The sequence below is a fragment of the Anopheles arabiensis genome, chromosome 3 (genome assembly GCF_016920715.1).
Source record: "Anopheles arabiensis isolate DONGOLA chromosome 3, AaraD3, whole genome shotgun sequence".
Taxonomy (NCBI): domain Eukaryota; kingdom Metazoa; phylum Arthropoda; class Insecta; order Diptera; family Culicidae; genus Anopheles; species Anopheles arabiensis.
Genome location: NC_053518.1, coordinates 73,244,344 through 73,260,984, shown reverse-complemented (window position 1 = coordinate 73,260,984; position 16,641 = coordinate 73,244,344). Strand labels below are relative to the sequence as shown.

The 16,641-nt window shown below is 49.5% G+C and overlaps 3 protein-coding genes across 7 annotated transcripts; all 3 read left to right on the top strand.

Moving 5' to 3' along the window:
* Positions 1 to 398: 398 nt before the first annotated feature.
* Positions 399 to 7,123, top strand: LOC120900471 (eukaryotic translation initiation factor 5). Of its 2 annotated transcripts, XM_040307517.1 has the most exons (7): positions 399 to 563; positions 1,413 to 1,713; positions 1,929 to 2,025; positions 2,180 to 2,534; positions 3,115 to 3,945; positions 5,008 to 5,312; positions 5,381 to 7,123. In XM_040307517.1, the coding sequence occupies exons 6-7, from the start codon at positions 5,100 to 5,102 to the stop codon at positions 6,548 to 6,550; spliced, it is 1,383 nt and encodes a 460-aa protein (XP_040163451.1). In that variant the 5' UTR covers positions 399 to 563; positions 1,413 to 1,713; positions 1,929 to 2,025; positions 2,180 to 2,534; positions 3,115 to 3,945; positions 5,008 to 5,099; the 3' UTR covers positions 6,551 to 7,123. The 2 variants fall into 2 exon arrangements, with proteins under 2 accessions (XP_040163451.1, XP_040163452.1); XM_040307518.1 differs by lacking the exon at positions 2,180 to 2,534.
* Positions 7,124 to 7,321: 198 nt separating this feature from the next.
* On the top strand, positions 7,322 to 9,298 carry LOC120900472 (membrane-bound alkaline phosphatase-like). The gene is made up of 3 exons (XM_040307519.1): positions 7,322 to 7,883; positions 7,963 to 8,833; positions 8,902 to 9,298. Exons 1-3 carry the CDS (start codon positions 7,595 to 7,597, stop codon positions 9,113 to 9,115), a joined length of 1,374 nt encoding a protein of 457 aa, XP_040163453.1. The 5' UTR covers positions 7,322 to 7,594; the 3' UTR covers positions 9,116 to 9,298.
* Positions 9,299 to 10,627: 1,329 nt separating this feature from the next.
* LOC120901944 (ceramide synthase) lies at positions 10,628 to 15,908 on the top strand. Of its 4 annotated transcripts, none has more exons than XM_040310320.1 (6): positions 10,628 to 10,741; positions 11,392 to 11,899; positions 11,997 to 12,474; positions 12,568 to 12,798; positions 12,877 to 12,975; positions 13,823 to 15,908. In XM_040310320.1, exons 2-6 carry the CDS (start codon positions 11,628 to 11,630, stop codon positions 13,958 to 13,960), a joined length of 1,218 nt encoding a protein of 405 aa, XP_040166254.1. In that variant the 5' UTR covers positions 10,628 to 10,741; positions 11,392 to 11,627; the 3' UTR covers positions 13,961 to 15,908. The 4 variants fall into 4 exon arrangements, with proteins under 4 accessions (XP_040166254.1, XP_040166251.1, XP_040166252.1 ...); XM_040310317.1 differs by lacking the exon at positions 10,628 to 10,741 and adding an exon at positions 10,802 to 11,100 and having other exon boundaries at positions 13,823 to 13,960; XM_040310318.1 differs by lacking the exon at positions 10,628 to 10,741 and adding an exon at positions 11,090 to 11,200 and having other exon boundaries at positions 13,823 to 13,960.
* Positions 15,909 to 16,641: the final 733 nt, after the last annotated feature.

Below are 16,641 nucleotides of genomic sequence, written 5' to 3'. Positions count from 1 at the left end.
CTTTGTCATTCTCTCCATACGATTCTATTCTGTTTAATTGAACTGTCAAATCCTGAGCAGGTGAAGCGTGATTGTTAATGTAATTTTAATTTTCAAAACATTTTTACAAAGTTTTTTTTTTAATTTAAAATCCACCGAAAAGGCAATAAGACGTTACCCACAATGGATGACACCGTGAGCCAACCGTTTCGAAGCGAAGTTTCCGTTGCTATCCCGGCTGCGTAGCTGTACCCCATACAGTGGCATTGTGGCGAACTCCACTCGTGACATTTGCTTGAATATTCTTTCTCGCTAGAGTGAGCAAGCTAGCTATACCACTGACGTCACGCTATATGCAAGGGGAACACAACACCACCACGGGGTGCGACTGCGGAACATGCGTTTTATCACGTTCTAGCGAACTTTTTCCTCACTTCTCTAGCAATCCGTGACTGTGTAAGTTGTGCGTAGAGCATTACTGTGGCAAAACCCCTCCACTGCAAGTGTGAAAATCTTTTCAATCACTCCCAAGAAAAATCGTATTCGTGCGCTTCAAATCTTCATCCATCTTTCGGATTCACCGAGTAAGTAGGACGTTGCGTGGTTTTTGGGTGCGAATTTTCATCGCGAGCGGGCCAAAATCCGTCCATTTTCGTCACAATTCCTTTCAGTTGAGATTAGCAGCACCCTGCCAGATGGTGGTGGTAGTGGTGAATGGCAGACGTGGTAGGTCTCACGTCTTACTCTTGCCAACGAATCACCCCTACGCTGGCTCCTGCTCCTACACGTACAAGCAGACTGAAAATTTTGCATTGTGGCCGATCATCATCCATCCATTACCCCGCCCCCTGGCTGGTTAGCTGCCTTGTTGCTACTGCCACTGTGCAGCCTGGTGGTGGTGATGGTCCTCGCTGCGCCTACTTGCGTAATGAAAAAATACGGCCCCGATTTCGGAAACCCGTTCCAAGGGACACGGAATTGGGTATTGAAACGAAGTCGAACCCTTCGCCTGTAGCGGATCGTTCCCATGCGAACCTTTTCCGTTCACCCCGCGATGGTGATAAGGGAGGCTATTTTTTGTTCGAACTCCAATCGCCATATTTTTACAGACCCCCACCCCCCGCCCCCCGCCTCATCGGTCTGTGGATACCAATACATCGACAGATTTTGCACCGTGGCGAACTTGTTCTGCTGCAGGTCGTGTTTTTTTTCTCTTCGGCGAGATCCAGACCAATAATCCTTTCGCTGATTAAGGGGCTAAAAATTAGTTCGTTACAATGGCATGGGCAAAAAAATGACTACGTGACACTTTACATAATGTTGAAAAAAAAAAAATGGGGGAGAAACGCGTCCAAATTATCTTGTAATTTAATTTTGGTTCCCCTTTTTTACCTTCTCTCTCTCTTTCTCTTTTCTGTTCTTTTTTTCTACAGACATATTACGTTTTCATAATATCGTGTGTGCTTGTCGGAGACACAACCACTTTCCGGACGCACGTAGTTGTGAAAAATTCTTAGCCAAAACTGCTCCAGTTGGCAGGTTTGTTCAACACACATCCTTCACCCCCCGTGTCTCGTGGAAGTGTGACGAAGCTGCTGAAGTTTCGGTCCCCCCAACTGTACCCCCGTACCCTCACACACCGTCGGCAGCACATTTTGTGTCCACTGATTAACACGAGCAAGGATCGCCTGGAGCGGCGCCTATCGTTTTATATGACTTTAGAAAGCGTACAAGGTAAGTGAAATTTTTTAAATATTTTTTTTGTTCTCTTTCATGCTAAAAATGTGTGCCACGACGGTAACGAATGTTGTGGGAACTTGTTTGAAATGAAATTTTTAATTTTTATTTTTTCAATAAAACGTTTTAAACATTTTAGTCCCTAAATGTCTCTGTTAAAATATATTATTAATGATTTATTTTTATTTTTAAAATTTGTTGCCTTTCTACAGAAACACCAGCACTCAAAGAGGCACCGCTTTCTCCCATATTAAGGAGTTCCAGTGGTACGACGTGCATGATTTCTCATAGAAGCAGTAAAAGTCATAGGTACGTGCCATTTTTGTGTTGCTATACAAACCACACACACACACACACACACAAAACGGAAGGAAGAAAGAGAAAGGGCACGCGTTCTCATTCCAAACACAATCTCTCTTTCTCTTCCCTTTTTTCGCCTTCGCTCCGCGCTCTGCCCCGGCAGGACTTCAAAATATTCTAGCAATAGACACCGGAAATTACAACCGTTCAGAGAAACGTGAAAACACTCTGCGCGACATCCTCTAGGCATCTGTAAAAAATTAATTTAAAAATTGTGTTATTAAGAACCATCTACTTGTACTACTGCTACTACTAAAATTTTTGCGCCAAAAAAAAACAACAAAAAATTAAAAAAAAAAGAGGACAACCAGCACACACACCGTGTCTCGCTCGTGCACCGCTGAGATCAATCGCGTATGCTAAAAGCAGCGGTTTTTGGCGGTCCCGGTGGCACCACAGACTGTGTTAGGAACGGTGTGAATGACAGACGGTGAGAGAGACAGAGTGGCAGGCAAAAGGTGATTATTGAGGTCGCATTTATATAAATCTAACACACCAAACCTAAACACCATTGTCCCTGTCGTGCACTGAAAACGTGAAGACCGACAGCGAAATCTGCGGTGACAGAAATAACGACAGAAATTTAAATTTTTGAAAAGATAACGGAGTGTACCGCATTTGTGGCTAATTTAAAACGCTCTGCTACCAGTACTACGCATTGTCAGTAGAAGTCACTTCAAATCAAAATCTGGAATCAAAAAAGCCGATTCAATTCCCTTCTAAAAGAACGCGTCACGTGGTCGAGGGCAATAATCCCCGAATCTAAATCAATCTTTCCTTAAGCTTCAACTTTTTAGTTTTTGAGTTTGAGTTTGAATTTACTTATTTGTTTTGAGCATTTTCTTTCTTGCCTTCCCGAACGCATCCCCCCACTACTAACGTTTATGTTGTTTGGGCGAGTAGCTAGCGCTAATTAATTATTATTGTTTTGTTATTTCATTTTATTTTTTGTTTCCTTTCGTATGGCATTATAATACCCGTGTGCCCATCATGGCGATCGCGTGTTGACGAACGATCACGCCCCTCCCCCCCATGCAGCGTGTTTAGAATCAAAGCCCCACCTGGAAAGTAGCAAAAAGCTCCCGAGAGTACAGTTTTTGGAAGTCTGTAGCCGTGCGTTTGGAAAAGGACTGTGACTGATCTTTGAACAAAATAGTCTCAATCAAGAACGAACCCCCGCCCCGGCGTGAGTTCGAGAGTGTTGCCAAAATCCCCTTTAAACCGGTGCGAATCCCGAAGCCGCTAATTTTCAAACATCCGACCACCCCGGCCACCACCAAACAACAAAAAATTCTACAAATGCTTTTGCTAGCAACCACCGCCAGCATTCGATTGGAACGTGAAAACGCCGCCATTGACGCCAATACCGACGTGTTGCTGGTGCAGGAGTGCCGACGCACCACCACCACCACGACGACCGTCATCCGTCCGATCAGCAACGATCGTCGCAAAGAAGCACAGATGAATTTGGCCAGCCAGGAGCAACAGTGGTTTCGCTAAGGTGTGTGTGAGCGTGTAAGCCCTCCCCGAACATCGTAGAACCATTCTCGCCAAGACGACGACGACGACGACGATTCGCGATCCAACGCCACACCGCATGTTGTCACGTGTTTGCCTTTTGCGCGCGTTCCCGAGGAAGAAGCTTCTTTGCCTATGAAGTAGGAAAGAGAGGGGGGTTGATGAACCACTGCTGCGAAGCTGTGTGAGCACACCCGGAAGTGCTGCTGGTCCATGTGCTTGAAGCAACATTCACCTGTTGTGCCAGGGAAAACACGCATATATCCAACACGAGGATATCCGCCGCTGTCGCTAAGTGTGAGGAAATCATCGCTCCTTTGTCGTGCTCGCGTCAAAAACTGAGTTGCTAAGGTAAGCGATTTTTTTTGTTAGTAGAAGTGCTGCGAAATGTCATGAGAACCACGTGATAATCACACCCGAAAGCAATGAACATATCCGAGGCAGTTTTATGTTCATTGCTGGTACCCAATGAAAGTGAGTCATGGCATGCCGAACGCGACGTGCGAGTGCTAGCGTCAAACCCTATACTCTGACCGACAAGCTGAGCTTAATGCCGTCGCAAGCATAATCATGACTATTTCTGGCTGGAAAAGTGCTGCCAAATGCCACTGTTTTAATCACCGGCACTCAAGACTGAAACGAAGTTCAAGTCAGGTTACGTACACTACTGTTATGATCATAGGTGAGACTCAAACAGCTGGTGCGACCATCACATACTTAGTGAAATTTTCGTTTAACACCCAATTCTTGGTCACTCACTCGGTCATGACATTTTCTGTCGGTGATTATCACGACATTCTTGGAATATACTTGGCGTGTGGTCCCAACAAAATGCGCATACTGTCTCGCTCTATGTGATTTGATGGTCTGATGGGTCGAACAGAGCGAGAAAACATGCCCATTTTGTGGCTTGGGACGCACACATACACGCACCGCCTATTGTCCCATGACTAACTTGATAATCAGCGACAAAAAATGTCGCGTCCTAGTGACTGACCAAGAGTTGGTTGCACAAAATGTCACCAAGCATATGATGGTCGCAACAACTGTTTGAGTCTCACATCTGATCATCACAGTAGAGCTAGTGACGCTGACATGATTTTGTTTCGATCAGAATATGTTATGACTATATCAGTGACATTTTGCAGAAGTAATCACAGTAAAAAAAAAAAGTCATGACAAAGTGATTGATCAAGCGAAGGTTGCAAAAATGTCACGAGACATGTAATGGTCACACTAATCGTTTTGATGATCGCCTCTGCTCATCACAATTGAGTACGTGACGCGCTGGCATGGATTTTAGTTCAGTCAGATTTTTTTTAATGACATTGACAGTGATATTTTGCAGCAATGGTTGGTTGGTGCATGTTAATAATTTAAATTTAATTCTTTATTTTGTTTGCCTTTCTGCAGCTGTCTAGCGTTCCGTGAAAAACTGCGAGTCAAAAAAGGGATTTCGTTGACTTCATCTCTATCTTGCCTGTTGGTCGATAAAAGCAGCAAAAATGGCTACCGTGAACGTGAATCGCAATGTGACCGACATCTTCTACCGGTACAAGATGCCCCGCATCAACGCGAAGGTAGAGGGTAAGGGAAACGGCATCAAGACGGTGATCGTGAACATGGCCGATGTGGCGCGCGCGATCGGCCGCCCGGCAACCTACCCGACGAAGTACTTTGGCTGCGAGCTGGGAGCTCAAACGCAATTTGACCATAAGGTAAGCGACATTGTGTGTCTTGTGTGCATGATTGTCACAGTAATTAACGCAATTTGTATGATTGGCAGAACGAACGCTTCATTGTGAACGGTTCGCACGATGCAGCCAAGCTGCAGGACCTGCTCGACGGGTTCATCCGCAAGTTTGTGCTGTGCCCGGAGTGCGACAACCCGGAGACGGACCTGATCGTCTCGTCCAAGAAGGGTACGATCTCGCAGGGCTGCAAGGCGTGCGGCTTCCACGGGCCGCTCGAGGTGAACCACAAGGTGAACACGTTCATCATCAAGAACCCGCCGAACGTGAACCCGGCCAGCCAGGGCGCGTCCCTGACCGAGGGCAAGCGCAGCAAGCGCACCAAGAAGGGCGAGAACGGCGACGACTCGACGGCCGGGCTGAACACCACGGCGAACGGTGGCGGTGAGAACGGCACCAACGGCGAGCAGAACGGCGACGCCGACTCGCCGAACGGGTCGATTGCGGGCGGCGACGTGGACGACGTGAGCTGGACGGTCGACACGTCCGAGGAGGCGGTGCGGGCCCGCATGCAGGATCTGACCGACGGCGCGAAGAACATGACCGTGTCGGACGACTTCGACAAGACGGAGAAGGAGCGAATGGACATCTTCTACGAGCTGGTGAAGCGCAAGCGGGACGCGAACGAGCTGGACAACGTGCAGGTGCACAAGGAGCTGGTGACCGAGGCGAGCCGGCTCGACATCCAGTCGAAGGCGACGCTCGTGCTGGTGGAGCTGCTGTTCACCGCCAACATCACGCAGGAGGCGCGCAAGTACCGCAACCTGCTGCTGCGCTTCACGCACGAGGACAAGAAGGCGCAGAAGTACTTTATCGGCGGGCTGGAGCAGACGATCTCGCTGCACGCGGACAAGCTGATGGACAAGGTGCCCGGGCTGCTGAAGCTGTTCTACGACAGCGACGTGCTGGACGAGAAGGTCATCCTCGACTGGTCGCAGAAGGTGAGCAAGAAGTACGTCTCGAAGGAGATCGCGGCCCAGATCCACGAGCGCGCCAAACCCTTCGTCCAGTGGCTGCAGGAGGCGGAGGAGGAGGAATCGTCCGAGGAGGACGACGATTCGGAGGTCGAGATCGAGTACGACGATCGGGCGAAGGTGGACTCGCTGCGCAAGGAGCCGGCAAAACCGGACCCGAAGAAGCTGGCCCGCGCCTCGCTCGAGGAGGATGACGAGGATGGCGATGATCTTAACATTGATGATATCTAAGGGACAGACTAGCGCGATTTCCTCCCCGCTCTTCGATCGGTGCATCTCTCTTTCTCTCTCTGCGCCTGCTTCTTTGCTTTACCGGAGCGTGCGTGTGTGTGTTGATAGGCCGGAAGGTGTTTAAATCCTTATGCTTGCATAACGTTTTCTCGCCTCTCCTTCCTCACGCACATATACGTCGCCGTACGCATTGTTTGCTTGAATCACGCGTTTATCAAAGAATTTTAAGATAAGTTTTTCACCCTTTCTTTGGGTCTCGTTCGTGGTTGGTATGAAAATATCTAAACGACGGTTTGAAATACTTTTTCGCTTTTTCATGATTTTAGAATCATGCTAGAGGGGCATGATGTTTTGTTTTATTCCCTACTCCCATGCAGTGTTTATGTTTTTTTTTCTTTCTTTTGGGTTTAATCGCTTTATCCATCCATTTATCCCGCCAGCCCGCGGTTTAGTTTGTGGGGGTGGGGTGCGTGTGTTGGCGCAATGCTGGCGTTTATCGATGAAAAGGAAACAACGCATGTAACACATGTCGATTCAAAAACAGCAAAAGCAACCGCGCGTTACGCGTTAAGACTTCATGCAACACGTTTTTTCTCCTGTGTGTGTATGTCTCATCATCTTTCCTACGTTTAGAGCGCAATAAAAGCAAATGAAAAAAAAAATCCCATTCTGTTCTCTGTAATGAATCTGAGCGAGAAGTGAGAAATGAGCTGTTCGAGCAATTATTCATTACACCCCCTCCGAACGCGCGCTAAAGGTGCACCTGGGGTAAGGCTAATTTTATTCTATCGCAAACATAGTATCCACCACCTCCCCACCCAGTCCAGCCTGTGTATATGATTAGCATCTCCCAACACCCGTATCATAGCTGCTCGATGGAGAGGGCAGCCAGTATCTTATCGCGTACACAGCCGCACGATCACTTGTCCGATCACTTGTTTGTTCGCTTGAGTGGCTGACTGACTGACTGGCTGGGCGAGCTTTTCTTGGGGTGGAAAGAGTGTGCGTGTGTGTGTGTTTGCACCCGGATTCCCGGAGAAGAAGATGACACGGGAAGAGTTCAACTTTGCGACGAGTGACACTGCGGCCGGGTCGTCGTACAGTGGCCCCGAATGGAGACGCCAGCTCGATGGCGAACGGGAAACGGTGAACAATAGTCGCCGCCCTCCCAGCCAAAAGCCGCCGGGGGTGGGCTGCAGTGCGCTGTGCGTGGGAGTATTGGTCGCTGTGGTGGTGATCATCGTGCTGCTGTGCATCAGCCTGATCGTGGTGTACGAGAACGAAGGTCAAGTGGTCGCGAAAGTCGACCTGTACGATGTCGAGCTGCCGGCAGGTGAATGACACGATGATTTAATTTATTACACCGCATTTTTCTTAAATTATTTAATTTTTCTTCTGTTTTTCCAACACAGAGCAAACCGTTTGGTTCGAGGCGAATCTGGCCGAACTGCGCAATGCCTTCCGCGTGGTGGACGAGAACAAGAAGCGTGCCAAAAACGTCGTCCTGTTCATTGCGCTGGACAGTGCGGCCGCTTCCCCGGGCAATCCGCGACCCGTCTGGGAATCGTTTCCCCATCTGGCCTTGCTGCGCCCCACGACCTCGGACGGTGCCGGCTCCTCCGTCTCATTCAATCCGACCGCCATGTTTTGTGGCATTGAGCCACGCCACCAGCACACGGTTGGGTTTGATTCGGCCGTTTCACCTTCGGACGATTGCAACGAGCCGCCGAACAGCACGCACCGCGCGGCCTCGATCTTGCAGTGGGCCCAAGCCGTCGGCCGTCTGACCGGGGTGGTAACGAACGGGGAGCTTGTGCAACCAACGCCCGCGGCCCTGTACGCGCACACACCCAACTCGAGCTGGCTGTACGCGGGTCCGGATGGGCAGCAGTGCCCCGACGTACGCACGCAGCTACTGTACGGCGAGACGGGTCGCGCGTTGAACGTGATTGCCGGCACGCTGCCCTGTCCGGAAGAGTTTTGCCGCGAAGCGTTCGAGTCGGCGTGGGAAGGGGAGCGGCTAGATGCGGACACAAGCTACAAGCTGGCCACCGAGCTGAAGGAGCTGCTCGATCCGGCGCTGGACGAGCGCGAGTATGCGCTGGGCCTGTTCGAACGGCAAACGCTGGCCCAACCGAACGCTTTCCACGATCTGACCGTCGGTGCGCTGCACGTGCTGGACCGGCCGGAAGGCTTCGTGCTGGTGGCGATTGCCGATCCCAGCGTGCCCATCGGGGCGGCCGAAGTGGATGCTGCTGTAAAGGCGACCTTACGGAAGCTTAGGTGAGTGGGTTTTTCCTTCTGTTCGAGCTCGAACTGCTTCAAAATGGGTTTTCTCTTTTCCATTCCAGCACCGTGCTCGATGATAGTTTGATCGTCGTGGTACGCTCCGATGCACGGGAGGGCGATGCGGCGTTCGCAACCGTGCATGCCACCGGCCCAATGTCGCACCTGTTGCATCGCGTGCACGATCAGACGTTTCTGGCGCACTTTATCTCGTACGCGGCACGCATCGGCCGGTTCCGGGATGCGGATTTGACGAACTTTATCCTCCAAATGGTGTAAAATGGGGTTGGGAAGTGAATACTAGCAAGGGAATTACTGTCTTTTTTTAAACGAAAATGCAAACAAGTTGCATGGGCTATCGTTAAAAGGTCAACGTTAGTGGAGAAAACGTAAGAAATAATTAATAAACGTCATTTTCTGTATCATTTTATCGGATATTGATGAAAGTTGTTAACAGTTTAAGGTCCCATAAGTGGGTTGATGTCATGTTTTTATAAATTGCGTACATTTCAATCCTGAAACTAGTCCTGAAGCTATTTCAGCCATAGAAATGGTGTCAAATCACCCTTTAATTTGGATCCTATCTCAATCTAACCCCGGCGAAGGAACCGGATCAGGATCATATCAATAACCAGGAGCTGGAGGGGATTTTTTTAGGTTCTAAATATTGTCATCTGTCTTTCCTGCTCGTGGAACTGTTTTGAACCTGTTCCGGTCCAGGAACTGCCAGGAAACTTGACCCGGTTCAGGAATCTATTATTGAATTGCAATAGACGAATTGTGATAGACAAAATGGCAAAGGTAGAAAAGAAGCCAAAAACGTTGGTTTAATGTTTAAAAGGTGAAAAAAACACAAATTATTTTAATAAAGTTAATTTTTTTCTTCACAAACGCCGTATGCACTAGTGATGTGCTCTCTGGAGCGCACCCACGACTTCGATCCGACTCCGACTAGTGTTGGTCCGATTCCGACTCTGTCAAAATCCGAACCACTATTTTCCGCACGGAGTCGGAGTCGTTTGGAGTCGTCTGGAGTCGTCTGGAGTCGTCCGAAGTTACCCAGAGTCGGTAGGAGTCGGGCGGAGTCATTCGGAGTTCATTGCTTCGACCAACTGTCTAACACACAGATGCTAGAATAAAAATGTCGACGAAACCTTCATCGACTCGAATGGCGAAAACGATATCAATATTTCTCCCGCTCGATTCGACTGCTTCCGACGGAATCGAATGTCATGCTAGTAAATAATAAGCCTGTTAGAGTCGTCCAGAATCGATCGGAGCTGACAGGAATCGGCCAGAGTAAACAGGAACCGTCTAATGTGCTTCTGATCAGGCATTTCATTTCGTTGTGTTTTTGTCTTCCATTTTGTGCGTGCACTTCGTATATAGGCCTTTGTTTTGAAGGTCGACTCCAGCCAGACGACACCGGAGGACTCTGACGACTCCGGACGACTCCGGGCGATTCCGAACAATTCTGAACGACTCCGGATAATGCAGGGCGTACCTACCATCCGGAGTTGATTCCGAAATTATCGGAATTTGAATGGAGCAAACAACGGATTTGTACCAACTTTACCCATCACTAGCATGCACAGCAAAAAACTTAGAGCAGACACACGTTCCCATTCAATCGTTCAACCCCTTTGCAGAAGCAAAAGCACCAACAACAACAACAACAACATTGCTGGAGAGCTTTTTGACGTTTTGCCAAGTTATGAAATAGTGACAGCGCGTCCCTTTTCGGGAGCGAGAGAGAGAGAAGGCAGGGCAGGACAGGGCGACGGTTTACGACACACCTGTGGACGGGTAAGAAAGGCAGCGAGCAGTGGCGGCCACGGAGTGGAACAACGCACGGTCAGACAACACATACGCCTCAAATTTCGCGTCGTCATTTCTGTCCGGCAGGTAGGTGGAGCGCTCGTTCGCTGGTTTGTTTGGTTCCGGAGGGGACAGAGTCTTGTTCCGTGCGAGTGTGACCCGCCCGCGGGAGTGGGGCCAACTCACAACGGTTGGCCACAGGGGGGAGGCGATGTCTCCGCCATGGAAAACGGCGCACGTGCACGCGTGCAACCTTCACAAATCGGGTTGTTTTTCCTTCAGTTTCACACGATCCCGGGCGCTAAGTGGACGGACTGTTATCAGGCGGGGACAGTCTCCGGCATAATACCAGTCGGCGAAGCGATAACACTGCTCACGGATGTGCTATTATCGCAAAACAACAAAACAATCACATATTCCTTCGGCCTTTGACGGGGGGAGATTATGTAAGCGCAAAGGCGACCCGATCCGAACCGCAAATTCCGTATGTGTGGAGCTGGCAGCGGGACAGTCGCGGCACGGCACAGAGCGGAATCTGGGGCAACGGTAGCAGAGGGGCTACATTTAATCGAAAGTCGTCGGGCTATTGATTCATTCACACGCTCCTCACACAGTCACAACACAAACGTCTGGGCTGGCTGGCGGAGGCCGCGCACAGATCGCGTGCGTGATTTATTTACCATTTTAATTGACTCCTGTTGACCTTTTTTCTCCGTTTTCGCTTTCTTGCGTTCTAGACAAGTGTGTGTACGCGTTTGGTGTTCCTCCAGCAGTGTGAAAATGAACCAGCAGTAGCGCCCCAGGTGTGAAAACAACAGCGGTACAGCGGGTTGAAGCTTCCAACAAAACGTGTGTCTGTGTGTGTTTGTGCGCTACCCTTGCGGGGAAAGAACTTTGCCAGCCCCCCTCCTCTTCCCGGTCAAAGGATTCCGGTACAAGAAGCAAACGGAAAACGACCGAACGCCGCCAGAGGATGGTGGAAGAAAAGCTAAACACGCGCGGCTGCGTCTTCTCGCTGCTCTACTCGGTCGGCTCGTTCGCGCTGGCTTGCGCAAGCCTGTCCACGCTCGACCCGAGTGATCGCATTACGGTCCAGAAAGGTGCGCTGCTTATCAGCTTAGGGTTCGTGTACTTTGTCGCCCTTACCGAGTTTCTCAACCAGCTGCTGCTGCGGACGACCATCGGGCACAGCTTCGTCAAGCGGTACCGGTTACGCGTATCGGACGTGCTGGACATAACGAACAAGTACGTATGCGCGGTTGCTCAAAGCACAACACTCAACACTGTGTTTTTTTTTTGTTATCTCTAATTCCTGTCCTAATCCTTTCGCTTTCCTCGGCAGGCTCGTGTCCGCCGTGCAGGCCGCCTTTTCCTGCATCGCCGGGCTGTTCGTGTGCCGCTGGTCGTGCCCGCGCAACTTTCTGCACGCTTCGCACTTCCTGTCCGAATCGTACGCCTGGTTTGCGGCCTCGTACTTCTTCTACGACCTATGGTCGATGTACAAAATCTATGCGGCCGAGGCGGCCCTCAAGCTGAAGGTTAAGCTGGGCCTGCAGTCGCCGGCCGCCGGGGAGAACAACAATCAGGGCGGGGGAAGAAATGGCACCGCCAAGGGGGACGATGCGGCCGGAAATGGAGGGATGGAGAAGGCGGCCACACTGCAGGCACTGGAGGACATTCCGAGCGTGGCGCAAGGGACACTGTCGTTCGTGACGCCCTGCAAGCTGGGCATCCCGAGCTTTGCCAAGTACCTGGCGTCGCATCCGTTGATGGTGTTCCACCATCTGTTCATTGGCTCGTACGGACTGGTCGTTATATCGGTAAGGAAAGCGGCGTCACACGTGTTTAAATATGCAAAAGGAGTGGATTTAATTCTAATCCCTTTCCTGCCTCTCTCTGTAATTGCTTTTCAGTATCTTCGAGGTGGACTGGGAGATTGCGTGTTTAGCTTCATGTTCATGATGGAGCTGTCCACACCGTTCGTGTCATTCCGTAGCATTCTCAGCGTGATGGGATTGAAACAGTCGAAGCTGTACGTCATCAATGGGCTGGTGATGCTGGTCACGTTCTTCTGGTGCCGCGTATTTCTAATGCCGTACGTGTGCTACTACTACAGTCAGGTAGTGAACAAACCATTCCTAGAGGTGAGTTTGATCGACAACTAAAGAGGAATATTGGACTCGGGTTTTACTAATTTCTTTCTTTGTGCTCTCTTCCCCTAGGCTGTGTGGAACTTACCGTGGGGATGTAAGGTGAGCATTTTGGCACTGTTTTTGCCACAGCTCTACTGGTTCCGGTTGATGGTTCGAGGTGCAATGAAGGTAAGTACCACCACGACGCTAGTAGTGATGGGTAAAGTTGGTAAAAATCGGGAGTTGACTCTGATCCGACTCCGATAAATTCGGAACCGACTCCGAGTCCTTGGTCCGCCCAGCAATATTCGAAGATGTCCAGAGTCGTCCAGAGTCATCCAGAGTCATCCAGAATCGAAGTCGCTCGGACTCGTTGTCATCCGGAGTCGTCCGGACTCCGAACGACTCCAAACGACTCCGAACGACACCAAACGACTCCGGACGACTCCAAACGACATCAAACGACTCCGGACGACTCCGAACGACACCAAATAACTCCGGACGGCTCCGAACGACACCAGAAGATTCCGAACGACTTCGGACGATTCAGAACGACTCCGGACGACTCAGGCTGACTCCGACTTCCAACGACTCCGGCCGACTCTGGACGAATCCCAACGACTCTGGACGGTTCCGAAAGACTCCGGAGGACTCCAGACGACTCCAAACGACTCCGGACGACTTACGATGACTCCGACACCCAACGACTCCGGTCTGCTTCGGGCGACTCCGGATGACTCAGGACGACTCCGGACGACTCAGGATGATTCCGACTCCCAATGACTCCGGCCGACTTCGGACGGCTCCGAAAGACTCCGGAGGACTCCAGACGACTCCGAACAACTCCGGACAACTTCGGACGATTCTGAACGACTCTGGACGGCTCCGAACGACTCCGAACGACCCCGAGCGAGTCCGGACGAAACTAGTGGTTCGGATTTTGCCGGAGTCGGAATTAAACTAACAATAGCCGGCTAGCTACCTTCAAAATCAGCTCTACAAAACATTCCTTCACATTGTTTTGTCCCGCTTTTAGGTTTTCTTCCCACCGAAAAACAAGCGCAACACAACGATCGCGGCAAACTCGTGCGCCAACGAACAGGAGGCGTCCGCCAACGGTGGACCGATCAAAGCCTCACAATCCAAAGATAGCGAAATACGATCCTTAATGTAAACTGGAGCAGGGTTACACACCGAGGAAAGGTGCAGGGTGTGTGTGTGGATACCGCAGACGACAGCTTAGGCACAAGTGTGTTTGTGTGCTAGCGCTTGGTGTGCTTTTGTGGGGATAGACCGACCGACCGACCGACCAGGCGGATGAGGGCATATATTTGGGGACGGAGGGCATCGACATCTTTAGCAACGTGTTAATGGATAAGTGTTATTTTGTGTGTAATTGGAATATGCATCGGCCAGCCATCCAGATGTAAATTGGTTACAAACGTTTTGGAGGTTCGATTTCAGCGTGCAGCGAATGGAAGGGAGGAGCAACCCGCGTGGTGTAGGGAGAGCGTGCAAATAAGCGAGAATCAGGTGTTTTCCAAGGCCAGGGATAGTAACTTACACCCACTTCCATCTTGATACAGGCTACAAACAAACATGTAGAACCGTGTGCTGCTGCTTAGTTTACTAGTCATAGTAGTTGCGTCTTTTTTGGTTCATTTTCTTACACCCAGCAACTGTAACCGAATCAAACCCCCTTTCAACCCCAGTAAACAAATCAAGTGCAGGGATTGAGATGTATTCCTTCCTTAGTTTCTTCCAAAAAGAAAGGGTTTCTTGCCAGTCGATCCAGCCCTGTACCTCCACGAAATGCGCGATTACCTTAAAGTAATGATAGTATGATAGGTTTTTTGTTGTTGATGTGAAAGCCGCTAAGTTATAGTTACTACAGTTGAGCATGGAAACCAAAACCAAACGTAGGATTAGCCGAAAATCATACCCATCCCACTGACCCACACCCACACACACACACAATCAGGAACATATTAAACCCTTGTTACCACCATCCCCAGTATCCGTTAGAGGGGCATTCCACGGAACGGAAGCACACTGCATTAATACTTATATATATACAGCGAACAACGTTTCTTAAACGGCGCGCGCTAGATGATAGACTTTTTTGTGCATTTTTTTCTACAAAACAAACAAACAAAAGCATAGCGACAAAACACCCACACAAACACATATTATAGCGCACAATGTTTTTGGTGCGAATAGTTTACAAACGCGGAAAAATAGGAAAAGCGTACGATATACACAGATTACATATTCTACTCCCGCCTCCTCCTCCCTCTATCCCTCTCCCTATCCCTTCGTAAGGAGTGCGTAGTTTTATGTATGGTAGCAGAGTTAGTGAGAAGAATGGCGCAACAGGCGAACTGAGACGGTAGAAGGATTTAGCGAAGGTAGTGCAAAAGGGCATCGAGCAAAAGCTGAACGAGGATGAGTGAAACGATCAAACAGAAAACAGAAAATATTCATATAACTAATCAATGGAGCTTTCATATTAGTGTGATGTTTACCAATGTTATTTGTACACAGCGCGAAAAGAAGCGGTAGTAAGCGGCAAGGTAGCGGAATAAAGCAGCAGCAGAAAACACACACACATTACCATTGAAAGGACGACAGATAAAGTAAGGGGGAAATTTAATCAAAATTTAGCTGAATGATGCTAGGACACACACACAGACTGACCTGTGGGGTAGCTTTGGGACACACACAGACACACGCATTGGCTTACACAAGTTCGGACATCTTCACTCATTAACACATTGGCTGAGTAGGATTTAGTAGCGTTTGAGCGTAGGGGGGTGTAGCCGGGAGCAGCATTTCGATTTCGAAAGGAACGCCGGCGGGGCGGCATTAGTGTTGGCGAACTACCGGTTCGGTGGAGATCGGGGCCGCGCAAGGTGAGAGGATTGACTTTGAAACAATCGCGTGTTTTTGTAATGTTGCACTTTGTCGAAGCGAAACGGTTTTTGGCACACCTTTATTCCACACAGGAACGAGCGGCAAAGTGGCGAGAAGCGCACGCCTGGCGCCGCGAATCACGGACGGAAAGGACGGTGTTGGTGTGTTTGTGTATCGATTTACATAAAATAATATAATGTGTACTGGAATTCTGTAGCTCTTATTTCTGTCTGTGCAAGGGAATTTAGTAGTTATGGGAGCTCAGAAATGGACCTACCCGATTCCGATTCCGTTTTTGGTTTCAGTTGCGGATACGATTCCGATTCTGAAGCCGATTTCGGAACCGATTTTGGAGGCATTTGCGAAGTTGAATCTGGAGCCGATTCTGATTCTGGAGTCGACTCCGAATCAGAATCGGTTCCGGAATCGGAATCGACCAGGGAATCACAATGTGCTCCGGAAAAGGATTCAGAATGACCCCAGAATTAGAATTAGCTCCGTAATGAGAATAAGATCTTGAATTGAAATAGAAAGTTTCAGAAGCGAAATCAGTCCGGGAATCTCCTTCAAAATGGATCGTTTACAAGTAAATTTGCATTCTTTGCGGCTATCAATACGTAGCGCCATTGGACCCAAACGCCTATTTTAATTGAGATGCCCAAATCGCCTCTGATTTCGAAGCCGATTCTGATTTCGGAGCCATTTTCAACTCCGGAGTCGATTCCGATTCCGGACCCGTTTCCGATTCCGGAACCGATTCCGATTTCGGAGTCGATTCCGGAGCCAATTCCTGAGTCGATTCCGGAAATTTATTAGGGAGCCGATTCTGGAAAGCCGATTTCGGACCTACAACCCGGAATCGATTCCAGAAAACTTCGGAGCTGGCCGGAACCGATTTCGACAAAAGCTTCATTCTTCCCATCCCTAGAATGTAGCTTCTCG